A 27,505-nucleotide genomic window follows, 5' to 3' on the forward strand; every position below is an offset into this window, starting at 1 on the left:
CTGTGTGGGGAGCCTGCCGTTAATATTTAAATATGAGTTAAGGAGAGGGTCACTTGCTGTGGGGGGATAGTACTGTTCACCTACAGGATAACTGCTTACAACAACACAGCTATGGATTTAGGGGGAGAACATAAATGTAAATAGAAACTGTTTAAATAACCTGTTTAATCATCTCAGTTTATTATTGGTGAGAACTTGTGCCTTTTTAGAAATACAGTAAGCATGGCTTTTACTGTGATACCTCTGCATGTATGTGTATTTAATGTAATTTTCTCATTTCTAATTGGCACACTAACCAGATTAAAAAAAACATTTGGATCACGTGAGGGATCACCTTGATATATGATATATATGTGATATTACCATTACCAATAAGTTTGATGTTGTCACGGCGGGGTGCACCGATGTGTGTGGAAACAGGACCCAAAAGCAGATGATGACGAGGAATTGTAATGATTAACAGAAAGGTGAACCTTTAATGCGATGACGGCAGGGAAATGAACCAAGAGACCAAAAACAAACAGGCAAAACACTAAGAAACAAAATACTAAATGGTACTGAGACCAAAACCTAAACTATGACTGTGGTGGAAAAATAATAAACAAAGACCATGACTAAGACTAATAATACATAACAGATGAAAACTAGAACTATGACTGAGGTGAGGTAAACAGGCTAAGACCATGACTAAAACTGTGACCCTGGTGAGATAAACAGACGAACCGACAATGGCATGAAGAAAACAAAAGGCTTAAATACAGACATGAGGTGATCAGGGGAAGTGGGGACACATGGGGGAACAGCTGACAGACATAAACCTAATGACAGGACCAGGAGAGAAAGCTAAATACAATGAACAAAGAACACATGACATTGTCAAAATAAAACAGGAAATACTAACAACTAAACATGACAACACAACTCAACAGACCCAACACGTGATGAATAAATACCAAACCCCAAAACATAGAAAACCCAGGAACAATAACCAATAACTGCCTAAAATAAAGGCAAAATAGGAAATAACACAAACTAATAACATATCAAAAAATACAAAGAAAACTCAGAGTGCTGGGTCGGAGACCCAGCCTGTGACAGATGTGTCACATGGCCCTCTTCCTATTGAAAAAACAAAAGTTGTATCCAAGATGGCCGACTTCTAAATGGCCACCATGGTCACCACCCATCTTGAGGAGTTTGCCCCCTCACATATACTAATGTGCCACAAACAGGACTTTAATGTCACCAACCATTCCCATGTTATTACGGTGTATCCATATAAATGGCCCACCCTGTATATGTGTGTATATATAGAAAAGAATTGACTGCCCACAGGGGGCGAGTGGGGAATTTTTTTACATTTAGAGAGAGAGAGATATCTATCTGTGGTCGTGTCCAAATTCATGGGCTGCATCCTCCTGAGGCCGCATTTGTAGACCGATTACGTCACAGCGATGCGCCGAAGGCTGTCCAAATTCGTAGACTCCTCCGAAGGCACCCAACAAATGCGTCCTTCATTTCCCCGAATTTGAAGGATGGGTCGGGTGTGTCCTTCGTGGCCCACCAATATCCCAGAATTCATAGTGCGGCCCAGCCAAACTCCAGTTTCCAACAATGGCGGCCGCTACTAAGTTTTAAAATTACTCATACTGTCATGGTCCTGGGTCGTGCGACCCAGTGTTTTGTGTTTAGTCTATTTTGATGTTTATTGTTTGTTAGGTTCATTAAGTTATTCCAGCTCATTTGTAATTATATTACCCTTGTATTGAGCCTCCCTAGCCCTTCATGTGTTTATGTCTGTGTGTCTTGTGTTAAGTTCATGCTGTCGCTTCTGTCATCTTCCCCTGTACTCCGTCTCCCTGGTTCGTGCGTCTACCTGTCATGTCTGCATGGTTATGTTTAGTTCAGGTCATGTCTAATCTCCATGTTTCCTGTGTTACTTTGAAAGTCTGTATTCAATGTCAGTGTATTTAGTTTCACCTCTCCTGTCCTGTCGTTAGGTTCATGTGTGTCAGCTGTGCTCCCATGTGTGGCCACTTCCCCTAATCATCCCTCATGTGTATTTAGTCTCGGTGTTTCATGCAGTCTGTGTCGCGCCGTCTGTCTTCCCACCCTCCGTGTTTCCATGCCCAGTCTTTTGTATTCCAAGCCATAGCCTTACCATAGTTTGTTCCCAGTTTAGGTTTCTGTTTAGTTACTGCTCTTGCGCTGCCCTCATTCTTGTTTGTTTCTTTTGTGTTCATCAGCCACAATAAAGGCTCGCTTTTGTTTAAGTTCACTCCCGTATCACTTGTGTCTGCACCTGAGTCCTCCACACACAGCGGACCGTGACACATACTAATCTTTCTGGGTCACAAAATAAACTTTTAACATATTTTCAGGCGAGAAAGTAGCCATGTAAACATCAAATATCTGCTCGGTTTATCAAGATATCGCATATTTGCAAAAGTGCTTCGACGTTTTCGGAGACGTCTGCTACCCACCAGCTCGATAGCTAGCCGGGAGCTCGAGGGTTACTGATGCGGCCGAGAACGGCACAACTCCCGGCACATCATTTTCAGATCACCGCGGACTTTTGCTGCTCGGGTTAAATGTAATATATAAGTCACTTAGACAACCTAAAAATGTTATTGTTGGGCCTTTTTCAGTGTTTTGTTTGTTCGTGAGTAAATCGGTTTGGCTGAGATTAAAGTTATTAGATTAGATTAGATAAAATTTTTATTAATCCCCCGGGTGGGTTCCTCCTTGGTTTTTACACAGCTGACTAAACGTCAAACAGAAAACTGATTAAACAGAAGTATGAGACAGTCGAGAATTTACGCCAGTGTCCTGCTATATTTTAGATAGCAAGGAGCAGACGGCTGAGTTTATTAAACTCCACCGAGACAGCGGTGACGCTAATCAGAAGGCTAGACCGTCCAATTTCACGGCCGTTTACTTCCGGCCTACCCGACCTTCTGAGGACCCGGCCCACGTAGACTGCGAAGGCCGGGTCCTCAGGAGGATGCAGCCCATGAATTTGGACACAACGTGTGTGTGTGTGTGTGTGTGTGAGGGTGTGTGTGGGTGGGTGGGTGGGTGTGTGGGTGGGTGGGTGGGTGGGGGTAGTGTGTATAAATAAGACTAGAATTACTTTATGTACTATTTAGGTTCAGTGCTTGGTCTGTGACCAGCAGCTGGCCTACAACAACAACACCTCATCAATGCTGAGGTATTTCCGTGCTAAGCATGATGCGGTCCCATCTACGAGTACAATGACAGTGAATCCAAGCATTTATGGTATGGACATCAACTGTCAGTCATTCATTCATGTCTCCCATCACTAGCACAAAATGTCACTAATTGCGTTTGACTTCACTTTTTGGGTGAGAGGATGTACTGGTTAGTGGTTCTTCCGCTTCCTATGAAATGTCCGCAGGCTATTGGTAAGATGGGAGACCCATTTACTTGATCCCACAACACATAATGACTATTGAACTACCTGCGAATAATGGCATTAAAGCCTAATCAACTTATACAACATGTTAAGCCTATTTTTATCCTCATATTCAAATGTTTGTGTGTATTGAAGGGATCATGAACACAAAGCCCACTAAGGTGGTCGATGCTGCTTTGGTGAACATGATCGTGAAGGACTCGCAGCCCTTTTCCATTGTTGACGATGCTGGTTTCAGACAGTTTGTTGGTGTCTTGGACCCAACTTACACAATCCCCACCAGAAAGGCTCTAAAGGAAATGGTGGCGGAAAAGTTCAAAGAGGAAAAGGAGAAAGCAAAGAGAGAAGTGGAGAAGGCTACAGCTGTCAGTCTCACCAGTGACATGTGGACATCCATTCATATGGATGCCTACTTGGCTGTGACATGTCATTTTGTCAATGAACAAGATACACTGTCCACAGTATTGCTAGGAGTGGGACATTTCTCCAAGGCAAATACAGCCGAAAATATTGCTGAGGTGAAAAAGGTTTTGATGGAGGAGTGGGGCATCCAAAATAAAGTCAGATGCCTCGTCACTGATGCAGCACCAAACATGATTTCCTCATCTAAAATATTGAAAGTGCGCCACACAAAGTGCATTGCACATACTCTGAACCTCATTGTGAGAAAATCAATTGACAACACGCCTGGGCTTGAGGAGATCAGAGGTAAGGCTTGTAAAATGGTAAGCTATTTCCGATCTAGCGCAACAGCAAAGGAGAAGCTCTGCCAAATGCAGCAGCAGATGGGCAGATCACATCTAAAGCTCCTTCAGGAGGTTGACACCAGGTGGAACAGCACATACACTATGCTGCAGCGTCTGTATGAGGAGAGAGAGACAGTTAGTGCTGCCCTTGTCTCAATGAGAACAGATCTCACACCTGTCACTGCTGAGGAGTACCTCTCAGTTAAAGAGTGCCTGGAGGTGCTTTCTCCTTTTTACACAGCCACTACTGAACTTTCTGGAGAGCAGAGAGTATCTGGGTCCAAAGTCATTCCACTTGTCTGCATGCTGCGGTATTTAGCAATTTTAGCAATTGCTAAAAAAAAAAAGTTCTGGATGACAAAGCCCGCCAGCTGTGCATGAACCTCACAAGAATGCTGGGTGAATGTTCGTCTTACTTGGAAACAATGAGTGTCATGACCATTGCTACCCTGCTTGATCCAAGATTCAAGGCTGTGGGGTTTTGCAGTCAGACCAATGCTCAAGCTGCAGTGAGACGTCTGACTGCAGAATGTGCCACCATCATTGAAAATGAAAAAGACCAGATAATGCCTGTCCCTCCTGTCCCATCTACCTCGTCACAGCCAGAGCCAGCAACCAGTTCTGCAACTCAGTCAGGTATGGCTTTTGTTGACCTGAAGTCCATAACACAATGAAAGGGTTCCAGCTTATTCTAAAAATGTCTCAATTTTAAATACACGTAGACATTGAGGGCTAGCAGGAGGGACTATGCGCTTACCTGCTGCTCTCTGGCAGGTAGCTCCATGCCCTCCTGGGTTTTAATTGCACCTTAGAACACACATGCATCAACACTACAATGAGCGGGTGGAGGGAGGTTTGGAGTCTTCTCTCACCCCCGTTCTCTGCGGCCTGCTGGAGCGGGGGGGCTAGGAGGAGTTGGCCGTCCGACTGCGGTCTGGGGTGTGGGGCCTCCCTGCTGCTGCGGAGTCGGGGCGGTCTGCCTCTCCCCACCGCAGGGAAAAGGGTAACACCACCTGGGTCTGGGTGCAGTTCCCCCCTCCAGGGGCAAGGGTACCTAGACCCGGTTCGTAGAGTACGCTTGGGGAGTGTGATCGTGTATACAGCGTCTCTTTATGTCTGTCTCCACGTCGGTTGAGTGTGAAGTGCATATGAGAGCATGAGGGTGGGAATGGATGTTTGTGTCTGTGTGTGCCTGTATGTCTGTGTCTATATGTCAGGTTGGGTATCAGACGCCACCTCTCTGGGGACATCTCGGGCCCTCCAAGGTTTGGAGGCCTATCTCCACCCACCACCACTTCCCCTGCCGGTGGCGGACTCCCTCAGGTGTCGGTGCGTTGGTGGTTCTTTGTATCTGGGGGTGGGCGTCCGGGTACACGCCGGCTCACTCCTTGGCGGCCGCTTATTGGGGCTTGCTCGGGCCACTTCGGAGGTGGGGTGCCCCCGGCCTCTCGGCCTGGGGCTCGGTCACTCAGGCACAGCTGGCTGCCGGCGGAGCTCACGGGCACGTCACTGCAACTCCCCCTGGCTTCTGCTCCGCGGCTGCTGAATGAGCCCTCATCTGGGACTCTCCTTAGCTCTTACTGGGACAGTGGCGCGGCTGCCCCTCTGTGGGTCTTCCTTGGTCTCTTGTGCTCTGGGGGCCTCTGGATGTCTGGAGTTTTGATCTCCTCCATATCTGCTTGATACCATAGAGGACAGGGCTGTGGCTCCCCACACTCCCTAGCAGATCGTTACATGGAGAAACCTTTGGAATGCAAGCATGCTGATCCACACAGGTATGCACACAGGTGTACACATGGGTATTCACAGACGCGGACTACAGCTTTCTTGGCTGCTGCCTCAAAGCACACTGTGCGCTGTCTATCTTGCGTGCTGCACAATATCGTTTATTATTTAGTAACTATTGATATCACTGCTAGCTAGTTTATTGTGATGGTGCTTTTTTTTCTTATTATGTTGCTCTTTGTTGTTTGCTTTCCCCTCTGTTTTTTTTTTCCCCTCCATACAGGTGACCCAGGAGTTGTTTTTTTTTTTTGTTTGTGTTTTTCTCTCTTCCCCCCCTTCTCACAGTCTCTTCTCCCCTTTGGTTTTCTTTCTTTCTCTCCCTCTCTTTCTTTCATTCTTTCCCCCTGTCCTATCCCACAGTCATGTCTGTCCTGTTTGTAGCAACTGAAAATAAAATAAGTTCATAATTATAATCAAGGTCAGTCAAATGGACCAATATGGCAAGGCCATGATGATCCACTTGGTAAAATAAATCCGCTTGGCATCTTTCTTGGCCTTAAGACAACAATTCTGATGGCTATAGATCCAAACGGGACAAGAATAAAAAAAATGTCTCAACAGTAAGAATATGTTTTAATATCCCAAAGTTTCAATTCTGTTATTGGAGATATGTGACTACAAGAAGTTTTTTAACAAAACTAAAATCTGTTTGTCAAAATATACATTTCATTAGATATGTTTAGTATCACTTACATTTGAATATTCACATTTGATGTAATGCCCGACAATATTTTCACGGACCTTTTTCACGGCCTTTAAGGAGTCGCGGATAAATACAACAAAATAAAACTAGTACCGGTACCGAAAAAAAGAAGATTTATTCATAACACACGTGAAAAGACCCAGGAAAACAGAGTTAACGATAAAAACGATAACAAAATAACGCTGAAAACCGTTAAAAACCCTGAAAACCATACATTTCACACTTGAGCCTCAACTCTCGCGGCCCGGTACCAAACGACTCAAGGACCGGTACCGGTCTGAGGCCCGGGGGTTGGTGACCGCTGGTTTATAGGAAAGTGAATCATTCGCTGGATTTTGAGTTGATTTTGCTCAATTTATTTTATCTGCCGAAGTGAAAAACTTGAAACGTCCAAAATCATGTTACCTTAATGTAAATATCATTACAGCATATGACTTTAAAAACACTTCCATGTGAATTAAAGCTAATAAAGACTAAAAAAAAAAAAAAAAAAATGTATTTGACACTATACGTTAGATTCAATTACATTGCTACACATTTTAGAAAATCATTTTGTTTATTGTTTTCAGGTGATAGTCTGCAGGAAGCAGTTCCGGCACTCCACAGCCTCTTCTGTTCCATGCGAGAGGATTTTCTCTAGGGCAGGAGAAACTATTTCTAAGAAAAGAAACAGACTCGGCCAGTGCACAGTAAAACTAATCCTCTTTTTAAATGAAAATAACAAAAGGGCTACCTTACATAGATCATGTTTTTACTTTGCAAGTTCATGATTAGGGGTGGGTTTTGATTATCACTTTTCTGATTACAATCCATACTAAACTGAATAAAGTGATATTGATTCATTAAAATCCTGCGTCGATTTGTAAATTAAACGTTATTATGCCTGAAACGCCAGCATCTCAGGTTAAACCTCAAAATGTCGTCAAACACCAAACAGAACCAGAATCAGATTTTAATGTGTCGGCGGGTCCGCCCTGTGTTTACCTCTTTTTTTTTTCCCCCGCTGGCTTCTGCAGCTTTCATAAATCTCTGTTTACATCTCTAAGTCTCACAAGTGTCAGCTTTCTTTTAATAGATACGAAATTATGGATATATACTGATAAATGATCAGAATTGTAATATTTCTGACTGTCTGAGGCAAAACTTTCCAGATTCCAATCAAATTGAATCGGATCCTGTATCGAATCAAAATGATTCTACAAATCAGTGACGATGCAGCCGTACTCAACCCCCTAAGCATTTCCCCTTTCCAGTTCACAATCAATCCTACCCCTAGGTCAAAAATATGTATAGGACAATTGGCCTAATCTAATAGTTTGTATGAACCTGACCAGCTGTCCAGTGATTAAATGCACAAGTAAATGGAGGCAGGACTTCACAGCAGGAGCATACTCCATCATGTGCTGTGCATTATCATATGTATATTATATATATTGCTCACTTATTGTATTTACCAACATCAAGGAGTCATGAGCAAAGAAAGGCCACACCATAGTGCATGTTTAAATAGGGAAAGTTTATTGATCAAAATGCAAATAAGCATTACATTTTTTTTCAGCCCCCCAATCGAGGAAAAAAAAAAAAAACAATTACATGTTCAAAGCAACGCAACGGTGGCAAAATATCAGAGAGAACTCCACCCTGTGGAATGAGCAGTGATAACTAAGCAGTCTGTTTTATTTTGCAGATTCAAGCTGCTCTTCATAATTTTCGCCACCAGATGTCACCGGGGAGGACTGTGTTGAAAAGCTTCGAGTAATGAACCGTTTTTCAATACAAGCTTCAGTGCTTCAGAAAGCTAATTTGGCCATCACTACCTCTCCCACCTGCTCCTACCACTCCACACCGTAGGCAGGGCACTCACACACCTAGCATTCAACATGGAGACACCAGAGAAAGCCACCCTGCCACATCCAGCCCATCCCCAGCTTATATAACCTCAGAGAGGTGATTGCTGACTGGGCCCAGGTGGTAAATGAGGCCAATGAGCAGCTGCTGTGTCCCGGGGAGAGAGAAGAGCAAGAGAGAGACAGAGGGGTGGAGCAAGAGAGGAGGAGGTGGAGAAAAACGCCACGCCCACACAAGGGCAGTTTCAGGAGGCCCAGCTAGGGCGTAACATTGCAAATCAAACAGTAAGCCTGTAACAGACTTTAAGTAGAAAGTACATTTTTAAACTAATATGAAGTTATTAAAGGCTTATTTTTTCTGACCTGTTTTGTTTTTTCTTACTGCTGGAACACAACAAGATTCTGACAGCAATGTAATGGCAGTTACCAGAGAAGAACCGCCTCCTGTGCTGGAAGATCCTGAGGTTCCCCCGCTGATGAGAACAGACAGCGTCTATGCAAGTTTGCTTTATGACATCTACACAACACCAGGATTATCTTTACTTTTCTTAGATATAATGCTTAATCCATGAAATACTGTTAATGCTAAATTGGTACTTGAACATCCTTGTTTTTGCTTTAAAGTTTAACATTTAGAATACAAGGTTAAATAATTGTTGGCCTCGGTTTGAGTGGAAAACTAACTTAGTTTGAACATGTCTTACATTTGAGTCATCTCTGTGGACTTCTAGAAATGCTATTTTTTTCAAGTTGTGAAAAAAAAAACATGTTTAATTTGATTTTGATTTTCCAAGATATTTTTTTAATTACCACTGTTGCACAAGCTTGAGCCTTGGTCCTGTTAATTGTTTATACCTAAACTACTGCAAAAAATTGGAACAATGTGGGTTTTTTTTTTTTTTTTTTTTTTTTTTTTTTTATTGTATATGCCACAAGACTACCTTGACCAGCTATCCAAGGTGTTGAATTAATCTGAGATCCTTTAAGCTGCGTCGAATTGACTGACAATGAATTTGTCCCACCACAGGAGCTGATGGAGGAAAGCAGTTCTGAAGGATCTGTTGATGTTCCTGCTCAGGCCCCAATGAAAGGAGGAGAAAAAAAAAAAAAAAAAAAAAAAAAAGGTCTAAGGACTTCCAAAAGAGCCAAACAGACAATTACTTGCTCAGACAAAGATTCCAGGAGTACAGAGAATGAGGAGGAAACTAACACAGGCAAGGTGTCTGCCATGAAGCTGCAGAAAAAGGAGGATGGTGAATTTACAGTAAGAAGCATTGTCTTTATTGTACGATTAGTTGCCACAAAATGGCAAGGCACTTGTTGTGGAAACACAGTTCTGAAACAGTGGTTGCAAAAGCAATAAGCTACCCTTTGACATCAAGACAAAGAAAACTACATTTTGGCCTCATCAGAAATAAAGGAGATCATGCTCATAATAATGAGGTCCTTAAATAAGGAGGTGATACCCTGATCCCAAGTGAGCAGGCTTCCAAACCAGAGAATGCGTTTGACTACATGCACTGTATTAACTGTGAGGCATTGCTCAAAAGAAAAGTATTATGGAGACATGTGTTACTATGCAGACTCTCACAAAAGTGCAGTAAACAGAAGCCAGGCAGAAGTCGAATTCAGTCTGTGCCTTCGCACAGCCTGCACCAGAAGGTGTGAGCCATAAAATTTGGGAACTACTAAATGTGATGGATCAGGAAGAGATCTCACAAGTTATAAATGAGGAGAAAAAAAAAATCATAGAGCTTTGAGAGCAGCTGTAAGCTAAGTATGGCCACGAAAAGTCCAAACATGAATACATTAGACAGAAATTGAGAGAGATGGGAAGACTGGTTTGAGTTTCAAGAAAAGGGGGTAAAATTCAAAGAATGGAGGTGGGGTTTTTTTTTTATAAACACTCCAACTTCAATGTGGTTGTGGAAATGGTAAAAAGGTGTTTGGTTTTGATAATGACACAAACACAAAATTCAGTCTTTGGCTCTCAAACTAGGTCATAGCTTGAAAAAGATTGCTGATATTTTGGAGTGTGAGACACAGATGTCGGAGCATGTTGATGACCAGTTTCTTGAAAACATAAAAAGGACGAGAAGTCTACTGGAAAAGAAGTGGGATGTGTGCATTTCATCACGTGTGTTGCGAACTCTGAGTGAAGGGAAATGGAACACACCACAGCTTCTTCCTTTCACAGAAGATATAATAAAAATGCGGGCCCCTTGGATCCTCCAGCGGGTGCAGGAGATGGCTGGACAGGCCCCTCGGAGCCTCCAGGGGAGACAGGCTGCTGAAACAAAAAGGTGGAGTACTGGTTTGGGCTGGTATCATCAAAGATGAGCTTGTGGGGCCTTTTCGGGTTGAGGATGGAGTCAAGCTCAACTCCCAGTCCTACTGCCAGTTTCTGGAAGACACCTTCTTCAAGCAGTGGTACAGGAAGAAGTCTGCATCCTTCAAGAAAAACATGATTTTCATGCAGGACAATGCTCCATCACACGCGTCCAAGTACTCCACAGCGTGGCTGGCAAGAAAGGGTATAAAAGAAGAAAAGCTAATGACATGGCCACCTTGTTCACCTGATCTGAACCCCATTGAGAACCTGTGGTCCATCATCAAATGTGAGATTTACAAGGAGGGAAAACAGTACACCTCTCTGAACAGTGTCTGGGAGGCTGTGGTTGCTGCTGCACGCAATGTTGATGGTGAACAGATCAAAACACTGACAGAATCCATGGATGGCAGGCTTTTGAGTGTCCTTGCAAAGAAAGGTGGCTATATTGGTCGCTGATTTGTTTTTGTTTTGTTTTTGAATGTCAGAAATGTATATTTGTGAATGTGGAGATGTTATATTGGTTTCACTGGTAAAAATAAATAATTGAAATGGGTATATATATTTGGTTTTTGTTAAGTTGCCTAATAATTATGCACAGTAATAGTCACCTGCACACACAGATATCCCCCTAAAATAGCTAAAACTAAAAACAAACTAAAAACTACTTCCAAAAACATTCAGCTTTGATATTAATGAGTTTTTTGGGTTCATTGAGCACATGGTTGTTCAATAATAAAATTATTCCTCAAAAATACAACTTGGCTAATAAATTCTGCACTCCCTGTAGATTGGCGACAGAGCAACTGGGGACTAAAGTAAGGGCGACAGAGCTGTAGGAGACTGAACTAATGAATGAGCTATTGGTGGCGCAGGAAACTGAGCTAGGAACTTAACAGGTAGGTGAGCGATGGACTGCACAGGCAGCCGAACTAGAGGTCAAGCTGCACACTGATTAGCAGACTGGACTAATGACAACACAGGTGGCTGAATAGCAAGTTGAGTTCGTGGCTGAAGTGATGGTTGAGGTGAAAATGGAGCTAGTGGTGGAGTTGATTGCTGAGCAGGAGACACTGGAGACTGAGCTAGGGGAAGCTGAGCTGCGGGAGACGCAGGTGACTGAACTGAGGTTAGCTGGGCAGCTGACTGAACTGACAACTGAGCAGGAGCCTGAGCTAGTGATTGTAGTGACGGTTGTGGTGAAAGTGGAGTTGGTGGTTGAGTAAATGACTGCGCTAGAGACTGAGCTGCTGGTAGTAGAGCTAATGGCTGGGCTGCTAAGGGCAATTGAACAGAAGGCCGGGCGGCTAACTGGGCTACAGGCTGGGCGGCTAATGGCGAAGCTAATGATTGAGCAAACCAAGCTGCGAGGGTTTTTAGAAGGGTGGCTCAGTCCTCCTTGCCTGGGCCACCCATGCCAAACAGTTCAAAACAGCATTAAACTTCACCAAGAGGCACACAAGGAAAGACACAGCATAAGGGAAGACACAACACTGACGCAGAGAAACACAGGGCTTAAATTCACTGGGGAATAACGAGGGGAATGAGACACAGGAGGAGAGCACAGCTGGGAGAAGTCAGACATGACGAGACCAATGGGAAGCAAAACTAGAAACAGTGGGGGTGTCGAAATTCATGGGCTGCATCCTCCTGAGGCTGCATTTGTAGACCGATTACATCACAGCGACGCACCAAAGGCTGTCCAAATTTGTAGACTCCTCTGAATGCAGCCAACAAATGCGTCCTCCTTTTCTCTGAATTTCGAGGATGGGTCGGGTGTGTCCTTCGTGGCCCACCATATCCCAGAATTCATAGCGCGGCCTGGCCAACTCCAGTTTCCGGCAATGGCGGCCACTACTAAGTTTTAATATTACTCTTATTAATCTTTCTGGGTCACAAAATACATTCTTAACATATTTTCAGGCGAGAATGTGGGTGTGTAAACTTCAAATATCTGCTCGGTTTATCAAGATATCACATATTTGCAAAAGTGCTCCGACGTCTTCAGAGACATCCGTTATCCACCAGCTGGATAGCTAGCCGGCCCAGAATTCAATGTGGAACTTTTCATGTAATGATGGCGGCACAAGTAGAAGATAAAGTTAAATTTTATAGCGGTTATGTTGGTAGGTTTATGAATTTGCATAGACTTGTATTATTTATTTAAACAATCTTCGTAAAAAGTGACCGAAAACTAGCTTGTGGGTCCTGCGGTTTTTCATTGCCGCTTACATACAGCTAATTTTGATTTTTCGCAATTAGCTTTTTTGTGATATTTTTATAGGAACCAAAAAGCAAACAGTGGACTTCATAAAAATTAGAGGAGAAAACGATCACCTATTCACCGGGGTAAAAAATTCAGGCATTGTGGGATGGAGGTACAAGAATAAATCAATTTACACATCATATTCATCTTAGTACGGTTTCAATAACCCTCATTCTGTACAGAACCTGTGATGTCCAGACGGTATTCCTCTTGTGCTCTGCTGTGAAAACTTTTGGATTTAGGGATTATCATAGTTGTCATGGTTTTCTCTCTTCTCTTATTTTTTTTGTGCGATCAGGACAATTCTCGAGAAGATGGGCCTGCAGGGGAAAGTCACCCCCTTGCAGGCCAAAAAGAAATAGGACAACTTAAAGAAAAGATACAAAGTATGTGTGTTGTCAAGAAGATTTTTAAGAACAAAATTTAATAATGTACATTAAAATGTACATTTACTAAAAGTTGTGTTGTTTTTATTTGTCTGTCATTTCTGATTTCCTCAGCCTTTAGGATTGCAAGTATCCAGGGTCAGGAGAGGGAGTCAGTGGGAAGCCCACTGCTGCTACTTGGCTCTGGTTTGGCCTCATGGATGAGGTGACAGGGCAGAGGCCTTCCATTAGGCCTCCTGTCCTAATTTCCTCTCTCCCTCTGGACAATCCAGGGCCAAGTACAGCAGTGGGTGACAAAAAATAGGGGGAAGAAGAGACAGATGAGGAAGAAGATCAGCCATCCACAACAGTGAGGAAGAGGTGAAGGGATAGGGGGGATGAGAGGACATGAGATACCAAAGGGAGGCTGAGGAGAGGAGAGAACAGGAGAGCAGGGACAGGATGGACACACTTTTTTCTATACTAGAAAGATTGGTTCCTAAATAAGTTACAAATATATTCAAATAATATTCTTACTTTGTTCTGTTTGTTGTTTCATTCTGAAAGTTTTTGATTAATGAAAGTTTGTTCCCAAATCGGTTGTGCCTTCAGATATTTTTTTTTATTTGAATACATTTCTTACTTTTTTCTATTTGTTGTGTTATTCTGTGTTTTTTATTATGAATAAATTGATGAAAACAATTTTCACTGAACTCATTTCATTTACAGTTATTTTTAACATGTATGAACATTAATCAAACAGTTTTAAAATTATATTTATTAAAGGTAAATAAAAATAAAACAATATTTCTAAAACATGAGTATTAGTTAAAAAAGGAACAAAAATATACAAATATTTAAAATTTTTCACACAGGATTAACCTAAGTGACCTGTTCCTGGACCGTTTTTTAATATAGTTTGATAGATCACACAAACAGAAAGTCTCTGGCAGTGTTGCTGGATCTGCCGAAGCAAGATCAGACGTGGATGGGGTGCTGCGACTAAGACCCGCGGTTTGTCTTTTCTGGTTGGAGAGTGGAGAATCACACAGGGTGGTCTGCAAAGAGTGTTTTAGGACGCTTCCTCCCACTGCATGGTCCATCCACGGGTTTGCAGGGCTGGCTCAATCGACGGCTGCCACACCACTAAGAGGTTTTTCAGAAATATGCAAACTGGAGAAAGTGGATTCTATATTACTACTAGTATAACGGTGCATACACACAGAACGCAATAGAAGACCAAAGAGTCAGGTTTGCATGTAACGTCGATAAAGAAGGATGATGAAGTGCGACTGTGGGTCCCATGCCAAATCAGAAGCAGATTTGCGTGGTGAAAATGCTTTTCTGCCCGATTTGCACAAACAATTAGCGCGAATGATGCGTTTGAAGCGCAAAGTAAAATACGCGCTGCATTTTATTTTGTGCATTCGTGCTTATTGCATCTGCCACTCAAGTTGGAAAAATCTGGACTCCAGCATCAAGTCGCGCCACGACAACCAATCAGGTGATTGGGTGTCAGTTATGCTGTGACTGCGTGAATGGAGTCACAGCATCAGCAGGACATGGATACTGATAAAGACCGTGGCTACGGGGTGGATCTAGAGAAATTTTCTTAGGGTGGCATAGAAATCAAATGGGGTGGCAAAATCAAAGCCTTTTTTTTTCCAAACACATATGCAGGTGGTTACATATGGTTAAAATAATTCACGTAAGTATACACGTTTTTCATATAAATATAGTCTATAACATAATTATTGTCTGTAGCCTACATAATTAAACACTTTAGTTACATAAAACATGTGAGTTTTGATTTTATGTACTGTATAGCCTGTATAATAAATAAATGTGTAGCCCAATAAGTATAAAATCCAGAAAGCTACACAACATGGGGCGGTTCATTTACAAACACAAGTCTAACTTAAGTTTCACACTGTTTTTTGTTAGAAAATAATCACATTGTTACATGCTTAAATTACACAAAATGTCAGAAATCTGCACTGTCATGAACAAAAATTTAAACCTAATTTTTCATGATTTGTTGGATTAACCCACCGAGGTCTGAAATACAACCGGCCATTTTTGACTCCTTTTGAGTTTACATTTGTATTTCACCCTCAAATTGTTTCATTTTATTTTTTTCCCCCTTGCCTGGTTTGGTATCATTCTTTTCAGCTCAACTGAATTTAGTTGTTTTTTTTCTGTCCCACCAGAACTTGTACTGTTTTTTACTGTAAAAAACCCCCCACAGACATGTTGAGTCAATTTTTATAACTTGAAATGCAAATATAAAATGTACATTTTGTAAACATATACATATACAACTATTTATCTGAAAATGCAGCCAATACACCTGCCGTTTTTTTTTTTTTTTTCATTTTGTACAGCCACTTAAAAATATTACTAAAACTAAAATGAGAGAACAATCAAGTGTCGCAATAAGGCTACGTCCACACGTACACAGGTAATTTTGAAAACTGAGGTTTTCCGTTTTTGTTTTAAAAAATAATCCCGTCCACACGTAAACGCAGAAATGAAGGAAAACGCTGCTAGAAGCAGAACCGAGTCGTATGTGTGGAGGGACAGTAACTGTTAGGGGTGCAACGATACACAAAATTAACGGTTCGGTTCGATACTTTGGTGTCACGGTTCGATATTTTTTCGATACAAAAAATGTTCATGCTTTTTTAATTTGTCATCTATTAAAATTATAAATATATATTTTAACTCAAACATACAGTTTTTAAACTTAATGTTGCTGAAACAACAAAGGGATAAAATAATAAATCTATCTGATCGACAAATCACTCATCTTTGGAAAAGAGAGTTTATTACAGAGAAATGGCTCTTTCCAAAATAAAAGCTATACTATAACGGTCCCCATAAGGAGAATCATGTGCTAACAGCTGTCTAAATGACTCGGGTAAAGTTTGTAGCATGCGTGCTTGTTGTTTTTGCCTGCTTCCACTTGTCTTTGCACTAGGATGATGTCGGCGTAAATGTGCAGTCATATTCGTTGTGTTCCCACTAGTGCTGTCAGCGTAAATCTCGTTGCAGGGCTCTAGACTAACGCCATGGGCGTACCAGTACGCCTAACTTTAAAAAGTTAGCCGTACCGGCACAAAAGTTAGGCGCACACAAATTTTATAATAATTTATATAATATAATGTGTTTTTCTGGATACACTGTGCTTTTTCAGCGTTCAAAGATTGATGACACCGTGTCAGAGCACTGGCTATGAATTTCAGAAGGATCAGGTCTTAACTTAACAGAAAAGTTAACAATAGTTCTTTTCCTATTACAGCTACATCCACATCTGTCGTGCCGATTGTTAAGGTTCGAATTTGAGGAAGAGACAAACGACTGCATGGTCTCAGTAGATGTCAGAATAGTGATTTTATTATACATATGTACATATGGGGAAGATGAGCATCACAAGCCTTTCAGAGCCGATCTCCCCCGAACAAGCATCTCACAAGGCTTTTATTACAATGATGACGTCAAGTCCCATGATAAGTATCAGTCAGTTCTCAGAACTCAGGAAGTTCCCCTCACTCCACAAGTTCTCCTTATAAGGCCTCCAGATGTTTCCACTCAGCCCAGCACTCAGAGAAAACCAGTGTGTGTTGTGTGTATATCTATTCGTGTCTATTGTGAAAGTATATCTATCAGAAAACTGTCCTCAGACAACCCTCCTATTCTTACTAAGGGTGTGTGTACACATTCATGTGTTGTATAAGAGCGTGCATGTACTTTCAAGGCCTGTGTACGTGCAGAACTGAACATAGAACCAAGGCAGGGTCCAGCCGGCCCCACAGGCTTCTGAGTGATTACAGAACTGTGAAACAGCTTTAAGCAAATAACATGAATAGTACAGAACAACAATAGACTGATTAAAGTACTGATAATCTGTGTAGATTAATGTTAACATAGATATGGCCCAAAGATTATTCTGTCAACTGGTTCAACAATGGTAAATGATTAATGATTGATACTTCTGATTATAACTGTGATCATAAGAATACAAAATAAAATATCTCCTGGTCACATTCCTCCTCTTTGGGCTGGCTTGCCAGCCCAACTCACACCAGGATTTATTTCCAAACCAAACAAACACGTTATGACCCTTATCAACCCCAACGCCTCCGTTGTTTTCCAATTTTCCCACAACCCAGCTGTTCTTTTAGCTTCGGACTCGAGTTTCAGCCTGACACGCTTCAGGCCCCTTTACCACCTCCTCTTGGAGTGAAGAAACGCCCTCGGATTCTTCTTTCTTCGACTTCCGGGGTTAGACCACCCTTCAGTCGCTACACAGATCTGTGTGTTTGTTGTCCGTTGTGACCGCCGTGTCCCCCTTTTTGCCAAAAGCCTCTCGAACCACGTTGGTCTCTGGTGTTCCTAGTTTTAGCCAACCCCTTCCTGGTTATCGCTGTGGTTATGGGATCCATCTTATCAAGGAGCCCCAAGGCCATGACACTTGACCCCAGTTGCTGTGAAGGATCCCCATATCTCCGTGTCCCCGTCTGGTGTCTGTTCCCTTCTCTGCAAGAGACAGAAAGCCAACACCTCTCCTGCGCTGGCTCTCCTAACCTAATGTCGTTGACTTTGTTTATTCCAATCCTATGCCATGCTTATGTGTGTAAGCGTGCATGCATTTAACCCTCTGCACGTGAAGTCAATAGCTCCAATATATCAATCCGATCCGTTGTCGGATGAAGCTTTTGACCTTCACAGACTAAGTGCCAGCTCCTTATAAGCACATTTGCAATGTCTGTATAAAAATGAACAACAGACCTCAAACAAATTGGGCATTCTTAATTCTAACTTGAGTGTAGTACTCCGTTTCTGATCATCTAATTATGCTTCTCACTCGTTCCCTAAATTGTCTAGAAACCTTTAATTTAGCCATACCTAAATTATTAAAACACAGACCAAATGATAGACCCCCTATATAGCTTTTACCTTTATGAGCACACTTCAATAATGAGCAACAACCTGCAATCTGTACCAAAAAATCTTCATGGTCCCACCTGCAAATCATAAGAGTAATAAACGATTCAGCACAACAGACAAGTATCATGTTCAGGTTTCTCCAATCATTAAATCACTATTATTGCCACAATTTGCTTTATTCACCCTTTGGGCAATGTTATTCCAAGAGAGAGAGAGAGAGAGAGAGCGAGAGAGAGCCCCTAATGGCCAGTTAGTGGGCTCTAGGTCAAACTGTCCCCAAATTTGTTATTTGTTATTATTACTTGTTTTCATGTCACTTGTCTGTTTTCTACTGCACCCCTCTCACCAAAGCAAAGCAAACATTAGCAGCACATTGACCGTAGTCAGCCATCCTCATTCCATAGGTGCTATAAAAACATTTCCTGTAAAAGAATCACAGTTTTCCAGACAGGGTGTGTCTCCCCCAACACTCTCACCAGAATACAGTGTAATAGCATCCCCAACTCCTAACCCATAAACACCGTTTCTTCACACATCCGCCCAGAAATCCTGTAATAGAAAAACATTAAAACTGTAACCCTGTAGGGAAGAAAATGTAAATGGTAACGCTGCGCAGTTACCTCTGTAAACAACACAAGACACAAAAATGGCATTTACAGGTTCACTCATCCTCGAATATTTTGTCATCCTTCTACTCCTGTAAAAAGAAACACACATAAATTCATCCACCCGTTTATCCTATCTAGGTGGAGGTGGTTAACCTTGAGTCATGGTCAAGTCTTGTCATCTTTTACCAGTCAGTCCGTTTGTTTTTATTCCCAGTCTTTCATCCATTCTTTCTTTCTTTGCTGATTGTGGAAACCATCGCCGCATTTAGATTTCCGCCCTCAGCAAAATGACGTCATCTCAAAAAGAAAACAAGAACTTGAATTTGGATTACCTCGCTGAATCCTTTTTTAAACAGGGACTCTCGTTTCTAATTGTCCCCACAAGTGTTTCCTCCAGAACCCATTTCAATGCGGAGAAACTCACTTACAACAATTTTCTCGCCGACGTGTAATGCTTGTAATTTCCGATGTGCAGATCTGCTTAAAGAAAAGATTCACAAACAAAATCAGTAAAAACAAAATAAAATGAAAAATAACAAAAACAAAATCCAGACGCCCGGGTCTTAGGACTTGTCACTGAATATTCTTCCCATCAATAAAAATACCAACCTAAACCTACACAGAGTCAAATCAACACCACCTCAACCTTTTCATATTCATAAACCTATATGTTTTGCGTTCGTGAAACAAAATTGAACCATTAAGTAATTTGAGCTCTTGAAATGTTTTAATTCTCTTAATTCTGCCAGTTTATTTCAACACTTATTCAATGACTTTTATTCAACTGCTACTTGGTCACTCGAATTTTACCTGTTCAAATTGCCTAGGGTTCAACAAAGTCTAGATCCCCGTTATCATGAAACTTGAACGGTGTACGATGATTTACTTACAGTAATTTAGAATCATCACTCAACCTAGCTCTACTACTGGCACTGCGTGACTTTTTCTCACACTGGAAACCAGAATTTAGTACAGAACTTTAATGCCCCAGGCAATCGTGCTCAAAGGCTGTCCCCCCTTCTCTTCTTCTTTGTCCGTGTGTTCCTCCTTTATTAAATCTCCATCACAATGACGTGGCGCTCTGAAATAAAACTCACACTGTTAATTCCTCGTTTTCACTCTGCACCACTGCTCAGAGTGTTTTCTTTTCTTTTTAGTGTACAGTAAACAATTGAGTCGAGGCCTTAAGCCCCGGATATCTCGCACAGGCATCGTTTTCATAACCAAACCGCTCCGGACTCTGCTCCCCAGACCACACAAATGCCCTCTGGGCTTATTATTATAGCAAATTCTGTATTTGACTTTGTTGTGTGCAGCATTGAGCCTTTGTCAGTAAAGCATTCTTCATTGCAGCAGCTGGAGCATTGTGTGTCACTTCTTAGTAAATTAAATCAACATTTTGATTTTAGTGCATGGGTATGTATCAGTTTTTACTCCCTTAGCGAGTGCATAAGTGTTCATGTGTGTGTTTCTCTTCATTCTAAGTCGGCGCATGCAGAAGTGTGTATTCGTGTGTTGGTGTATGTTTGTGTTCATCACCTTCCTGTTCTGTAGTTTAGGTAAACCAGCGGCCTGAAGGATGGCCTAGGGTCCTCCCCTCCTCTTAGGGTCTGTTTTCATCCGTTGTTGCAGCTGCCTGCATCATCTCCTTGTACCTTGACCCTTTTGCTTCTGTATGGTCTTTCAGGGTTTACTCCTGCTGTTGGAGCTTTGCGTCAAGTCTGACGACCTCCTGCTCCAGCAAGCTTCCGCCTGATTACAAGTCCTGTACGTGAAACTCCAAGTCTGACTGATGAGTTCAATTAGCAGCCAGCTCCTCCGGAGCCATGCTCAATTTCTGTTCTGATGCCTTGAGCTCTTACTGAGGGCAAACACCTCAGAGTCTTTTCCTTCCACGTCAGATTGGAGTCTGTTTATGTTGTCCTTACTCTGCTCCACGGCCTTCTGCAGCTCTTCCGTTCGGCTCTTCTCAGAGGTCAGCATTCTTTTGCTCACCCTCCCTTTTCCTCCGGGCTTAATGCGCGTCTCGTCACAGCTCTGTCAGCTGACGCAGCCTGGGAATTTCCCCCGTGTAGTGAAACGGGCTTTTGGTTTAGTGCTCTCCGTCTCTGCTGCATGAGATCGCTCTTTTGCAGCACTGTTGACATCCTCAAATTGTTGTTGTGAGTCCAGCTGCTGTGGCCTTCAGGGGTCAAAGGGTCAAAGATGGCCGCGGAGAGGGCAACGATGGTAGAGGGGAGGGTAGGAGTCCAGGTCAGCTTCGGCTTTCAGAAAAAACAAAAACAAAACAAAACAGGCGAACAGGAAAATGATGTTGTGTTGGCTGTGCTGTGTTGGCTGAGATCTCGTCTCCCCCCTTTTTTGTTTTTTTTTTTTTTTTTCACCATATAATCAACTCATAACCCCTCAAGTTGACAGGACAACACAGGTACGTGTTAAAATTCTTAAGATCCTGTTTAGAAACCTAAAAAAGGAATTTCCTATCATTCAGTAGTCATTTGTCTTAAACAATCAACAAAAACATGTCCCAAGTCGACCCTTTTAACCACTAAATTTGTCGTGTCCTCACTTAATCATCAGACCAGTGTCTTTGTCTTTTGACGTTACGTTGTTGTCCTGCAACCCAAAGGGTTTATTTGTCAGTAGTGGATAAACTATATCATTTAAAAACAGGTGTATGTTAAGTGTCGCGACTTTAACCTTGCATGTACGTGCACATGTATGTAAGCTGTTTCTTCATTGCATGTATGGGTGCGTCTGTATATGGGTTAATTTAACTTTTTCTCAAACGAGGCATTTCTCTAACACGCACATGTGTCTGTTCCACACACTTCTCATACCTTTCTCTGGTTGTGTGTGGTTTTATTTGTTTCAGTGATTTACCAGGAACATCTTTTCCTTTTCTCCATGTCTTCCGCCAGAGGTTAACACTGGTGAGATTCAGGGACACAGCACCCAGAGCAGTTCAGCGAGAAAAACCTGCCTAAAACTACATTCTCTCTTTTTTGTTTTTCCGGGAGGGGTGGGGACAACTCTGGTGTCCAACCGTGAATTTTAGCCAAAGCTTGGCCTGTCTTCTGCTGCCGTACTCAGGTTTCCAGGTTAAGAAAAAACACCTGTATGAAGACACTAAACATACATTTAGTATTTGTATAAACATAACTGCCTAAATCATTGAACTCTTGAGGAGGGTGGATTTCAGAATCAGAATCAAAATCAAAAACTTTATTGTCATTATCATGAGACCGACGACATTAAGAATGGTCCCCGATCATTGCATCATCCCTAGTAATATCAAAATATAAACAAAACAATAAACTTCAATAAATAAAATAGATAGAATACTTAACATACTAAGTATTCCCACAGTCATGCTCCAGACCGTGCATAGATTAACACAAGAGTGGCATGGTGGACATTTTTGTAGTATTCAGATGTGTTATTGCAGTTGGATAACAGCTGTGTTTGAGTCTATTAGTCCTTGCTCTGATTGCCCTGTACCGTCTGTCTTAGGGCAACAGTTCGAACAGGGAGTGGCCAGGATGTGAGGTGTCTTTTATGATGTTTTGGGCCTTTTAAAACAGTGGGCGTTGTTTGACTCTTTACTAACTTTAAACCCCACCATAACAATTTCTCACTGAGAGACTTCTATGCATCCATTTAAACATGCGAAGCCAGCACAAAATCACACACATACCCCTACAGCAAAGCTTTAACATAACCACAATGCAACTCCTCCCTTAAACGGGAGAAATCACCCTAAATCAACCAACTCTATATAAAACGTCAAACAAAGATAAACCACAAACATTTCTACACTTCTGTGTCTTCCACGCAGCACAATAGGCAGAAAAACACCAATTACTCACAGTCTACAATAAAAGAAAAACCTGCTCTTTTCACAACTCTCACAGCTAAAGTCAAAACTCTTACCCAGTGCCTCTGAAATAATAAAAAATCACCAAATACTCGGTTACTCTTTTCACTCGCTCCCTCTCACTCCCTTCTTCCTCATACAGCATACACGCTCGCTCCCGCGGACCTGCTCGGCCCCCACCTTTTTTCTCTCACAGAGACAGAGAGAGAGACCCTTTTCCTTTTTTTTTTTATTTCTCCAGCACACATACACACACAGAATCTCAACTGAGAGAAAGAGGGAGAGAAGAGAAAAGAGTTGTAGAGAGGAAGTTTTTTAGCAGGAGTTTCAGATCTAACAGATTTATACAACTTATTTACACACACCGGTAATTTATGTTCTATTTACACACGGGCCCGCATAGACATATGCCAGAAGAGGTTACACCTAACTTTTTTGACTAATTTAAAAGCACCTATAGCCCAGGCCTAGCCTTGCTGGTCAATACACGCCTCGGGAACGCCCTCCCGATAGCGCTCGAATTCCTAAGAAAACACCATATGCCAGAACAACTTTATCTCACTTCTCTATTTCTCTGCTGGTGTTGCTAAATTTTTGACTAATTTAAAAGCATCTTTCAGCCCAGAGCCCGGCTCTTGCTGATCAATTACCGTTTCAAGTACGCCGCCTTGAAAACGGCCTCATTACTAAGTTCTAGTACTTTAAAACTGCTTCCCCGCCCGACACCTGGAACTCCACCAGCTGCGTGAAAGGCAATGAAATCCTGGCTCACGCTTTTGGCTATACTTAAAGTTCACAAGCTCCTGACGTTTAAATAGGAGGCAGCCAGGTCTAACCTTCTTAATCAATCAATGCAGTAGAAGGCAATCACTCATAGATTACCTGGCCAATTAACCGGGAGTCCCAAGTCCCCAGCGGGAGGCCAAAACCGGGCTAGAACCTAACCACGCGTCCGGGGTCAGCGCCACCTGCTGAACAAACTGCATTCTTAGAGAGCCTAGCTTCTCAGTCCTAAACGAATTTACTTGTTTAAAAGCCTCACGGTGAGCTCTGAGCCCCCCCGTTTAATTATCTGAAGCCCGAGACCGTCTCTGCTACCCTATTAAAACCAAATTAACCCTACACTACCGATTGACTGGCTGGCATCCCAGTCAACCCACAGATAAACCTCTTAAACCGTATTTATTTGTTTCCACACACCTTAAACCGTATTAACTCAAACACATAACTTCTTAACTCAAAATTCACCCCCAAAATAAACAGCAATAAATTTATTCAGTTCACTATTGCCTGCCTTTAACACTAATTACCCCAAAATCACCTCGGACAGAACAGAAGCCCCACTGAGTGAACCTTTGATTTAGCGCTCAATTTCCAATTCGGCACCTTTGGAGATCCATCAACAGGCGGTGCTTACCTCTCATATTTCGGGGCCCATCACTCAGTGAAGCTCCTGGCCGTCCGTCTGACACCACTAGACCGTCAGCCAGGCTCCTTAAAATATCCCTCCTCAAACCGGTGTTTCGGCACCAGATTGTTAAGGTTCGAATTTGAGGAAGAGACAAACAACTGCATGGTCTCAGTAGATGTCAGAATAGTGATTTTATTATACATATGTACATATGGGGAAGATGAGCATCACAAGCCTTTCAGAGCCGATCTCCCCCGAACAAGCATCTCACAAGGCTTTTATTACAATGATGACGTCAAGTCCCATGATAAGTATCAGTCAGTTCTCAGAACTCAGGAAGTTCCCCTCACTCCACAAGTTCTCCTTATAAGGCCTCCAGATGTTTCCACTCAGCCCAGCACTCAGAGAAAACCAGTGTGTGTTGTGTGTATATCTATTCGTGTCTATTGTGAAAGTATATCTATCAGAAAACTGTCCTCAGACAACCCTCCTATTCTTACTAAGGGTGTGTGTACACATTCATGTGTTGTATAAGAGCGTGCATGTACTTTCAAGGCCTGTGTACGTGCAGAACTGAACATAGAACCAAGGCAGGGTCCAGCCGGCCCCACAGGCTTCTGAGTGATTACAGAACTGTGAAACAGCTTTAAGCAAATAACATGAATAGTACAGAACAACAATAGACTGATTAAAGTACTGATAATCTGTGTAGATTAATGTTAACATAGATATGGCCCAAAGATTATTCTGTCAACTGGTTCAACAATGGTAAATGATTAATGATTGATACTTCTGATTATAACTGTGATCATAAGAATACAAAATAAAATATCTCCTGGTCACACTAGGCTGCTCACTAGGGCTGGGTATCATCACTGATTTCTATAATCCATTCGATTCCGGTTTTCAAAGTTCCGATTCGATTCAACTTAGCCTCAGACAGTCAGAAATATTATAATTCTGATCATTTATCAGTACTGACTTCCTCAGAATTGTGAACATCACAGCAGATGCCTTTGTGTGAAAGTAACTGAGAATAAAACACAGAAAAACATGAAGGAGATTTTCCTGGTCTGGCTTTTTCTAGCAGATAACCTTAAAAATATTCTACAATGTTCTGCATATAAAGTTTAAATTTCTTCAGTATTGAACAACAGAAAAAATAGGCTTTCTTGTCCGAGGTCATTTAAGTGAAAAAAAGAAAAAGAAAAGAAAAAGACAGCAGCCACAGCGCTGTAAACAACGGTAGACTGGTGGGTAATAAGCGGATGAATAACACAGAAAACAGAGATTGGAGACGGGAAACTGTTCTTGAAGTACAGAGAGAGATAGAGAGAGAGAGCTAGCTGTGCATGAAGTGCGATTTTAATAGTCGTGGAAGCAAAACAGCAAAATTCAGCTCGGAATCAGCGCAAAAAGACCCAATCACAGCGCGGACCGGACGCATCGGATTCGCTAAGCTCCGACAGCGTGTCCGTCTACGGGCCATCAGGTGAGAAAGCCGAAAAAGACAAAGTTAATTCTGATGCGTCGGGTCTGTTCTGTGTTTACGTCTTTGTGTGGAGTCCGTGTACCTGTTCTCATTTGCTGTTTGGTTGTTGTTGAACTGGTTTTGTGAGCTTTAATCTGAGAATCTGGCGTTTCTGGCAAAACACAGTTATATTTAAAAGTCGATTCAGGATTTAATGAATTGATATGGCTTTATTCAAGCTACTCACCTCCCACTTCCACCTGCACTTTCCACTGGACCACGGCCAATCAGAGAGGTCCCGGCCCTGACTATCTCTGATTGGTTTAGTCCACGATAGGGGCAAAATGTGTGTCTGTTGTTGACCACAGGGAAGGTTGCAGATTTTTTTTTTTTTTTGCTACCCGAACAGTTGGTCGCACAGGTGCAACCAAATATTTTTTTTAGTCGCACCACTGAAAAATTTGGTCGCATTTGCGACCAAATTGGTTGCACTCTAGAGCCCTGCGTTGAAATGACGTTAATGCCACAACACGGCAAATCTCCATTAACGAGCTACCGCGGATCGCCCCGTGCGTGGGGCTGGACGGCCAACACGTTAATGAGCTAACTGCGCTAACGCACTAGTTCCCACCAATGTAATTGAGCATTGCGTGGCACATCCAACATACTGTTTTACTTTTGTCCATGACGCGCTTACCTTCAGGGTCATACGTCACATGAAAACCAAAATAGTTCTAAATGCCACATCTGAATGAGGGTGGGGGAGGTTCAATTTGCCATGTTGCAAGGAGAGCTTAACATCTGTCTTGCTAGCTTGCCCTGCGCTCAGTGAATTTGGGTTCGACTACTCCGCCTAGGTTGCACCGTCGAGCGCAGATCCACTGAGCACTCAACACAGACAGCATCGTCAGAAGGAAAATTGATAAAATAAATGAAAAATTTTGTATTGTTCGATACATATGCGTAACGAACCGAAAGCACTCTATCGATCGGTTCAATATCGATACGAGTATCGTTGCACCCCTAGTAACCGTATGTGTATATGTATGCATTTAAACACTGCAGAGAGTAAAATTAACAGTAAAAGTATCGTAGAAATTCATTTCACCGAAACAATAACGTGGCGCACAGTGTGACATCAAAAAAGGCGCACACCTTTGACGCTGCATTTTTTCTCGTCTACACGTAAATGCAAAAAACTGAGTTTTCGAAAATATCCACCCTGGCAGGCGTGTTTAGAAATCTCCGTTTTCAGTGACCAAAAACGCCGTTTACGTGTGGACAAAAGGTGCAAAACGCGTACAAACTCCAAAACACATTTCTAGCATTAACTGAACTTCCAAAACAGCTACCTAGATCACTTAAATGACACAATTGAAAGCATATGTGTATTGTTTGTGTATTTATACACAAGCACTCATATATATTCAAATAATTTAAAAAAATGTTCATTTACCTGTTACTACCACACACCAAATCCAGTCGTTGGTACTTGCTGGCTCGTGTAGCCACTAGGTAACAAAAGCTCAACATTGCCCCTAGCATCCTGGAGCACTTCTGTTGTGTTTTGTACATGTTTTGGAGTTTTTACGTGTTTTGAAGTTTATACGTGCTTTGTCTCTAGGGGCCACTGTAAATATACTTTTATTTATTCACTCCACATAAAATGTGACAAATAATATAATGCAAAACCAACTAGTCACAGTTCAAC

General features: G+C 42.1%; 1 protein-coding gene, 1 long non-coding RNA gene and 1 pseudogene across 2 annotated transcripts; 2 read left to right on the forward strand and 1 right to left on the reverse strand.

Annotated features, from left to right (window-relative positions):
- Positions 1 to 3,155: 3,155 nt before the first annotated feature.
- LOC146690385 (E3 SUMO-protein ligase ZBED1-like) lies at positions 3,156 to 4,140 on the forward strand (the record flags this gene model as incomplete). The annotated part of the gene is made up of 2 exons (XM_085435081.1): positions 3,156 to 3,249; positions 3,572 to 4,140. Coding segments are annotated over exons 1-2 (615 nt in total), but the record flags the coding sequence as incomplete, so codon positions are not given.
- A 51-nt stretch (positions 4,141 to 4,191) lies between these two features.
- LOC146690386 (E3 SUMO-protein ligase ZBED1-like) lies at positions 4,192 to 4,856 on the forward strand (annotated as a pseudogene).
- An 11,986-nt stretch (positions 4,857 to 16,842) lies between these two features.
- LOC146690387 (uncharacterized) lies at positions 16,843 to 23,868 on the reverse strand. Its single transcript, XR_014915794.1, has 2 exons — positions 20,129 to 23,868; positions 16,843 to 19,981 (listed from the first exon to the last, which is right to left on the reverse strand). It is a non-coding gene; the product is annotated as an uncharacterized LOC146690387 (long non-coding RNA).
- Positions 23,869 to 27,505: the final 3,637 nt, after the last annotated feature.

This window comes from Copadichromis virginalis, linkage group LG16 (genome assembly GCF_057382275.1).
Source record: "Copadichromis virginalis isolate Kocher_CV1m ecotype Utaka linkage group LG16, C_Virginalis_male_GT1.1, whole genome shotgun sequence".
Lineage (NCBI taxonomy): Eukaryota > Metazoa > Chordata > Actinopteri > Cichliformes > Cichlidae > Copadichromis > Copadichromis virginalis.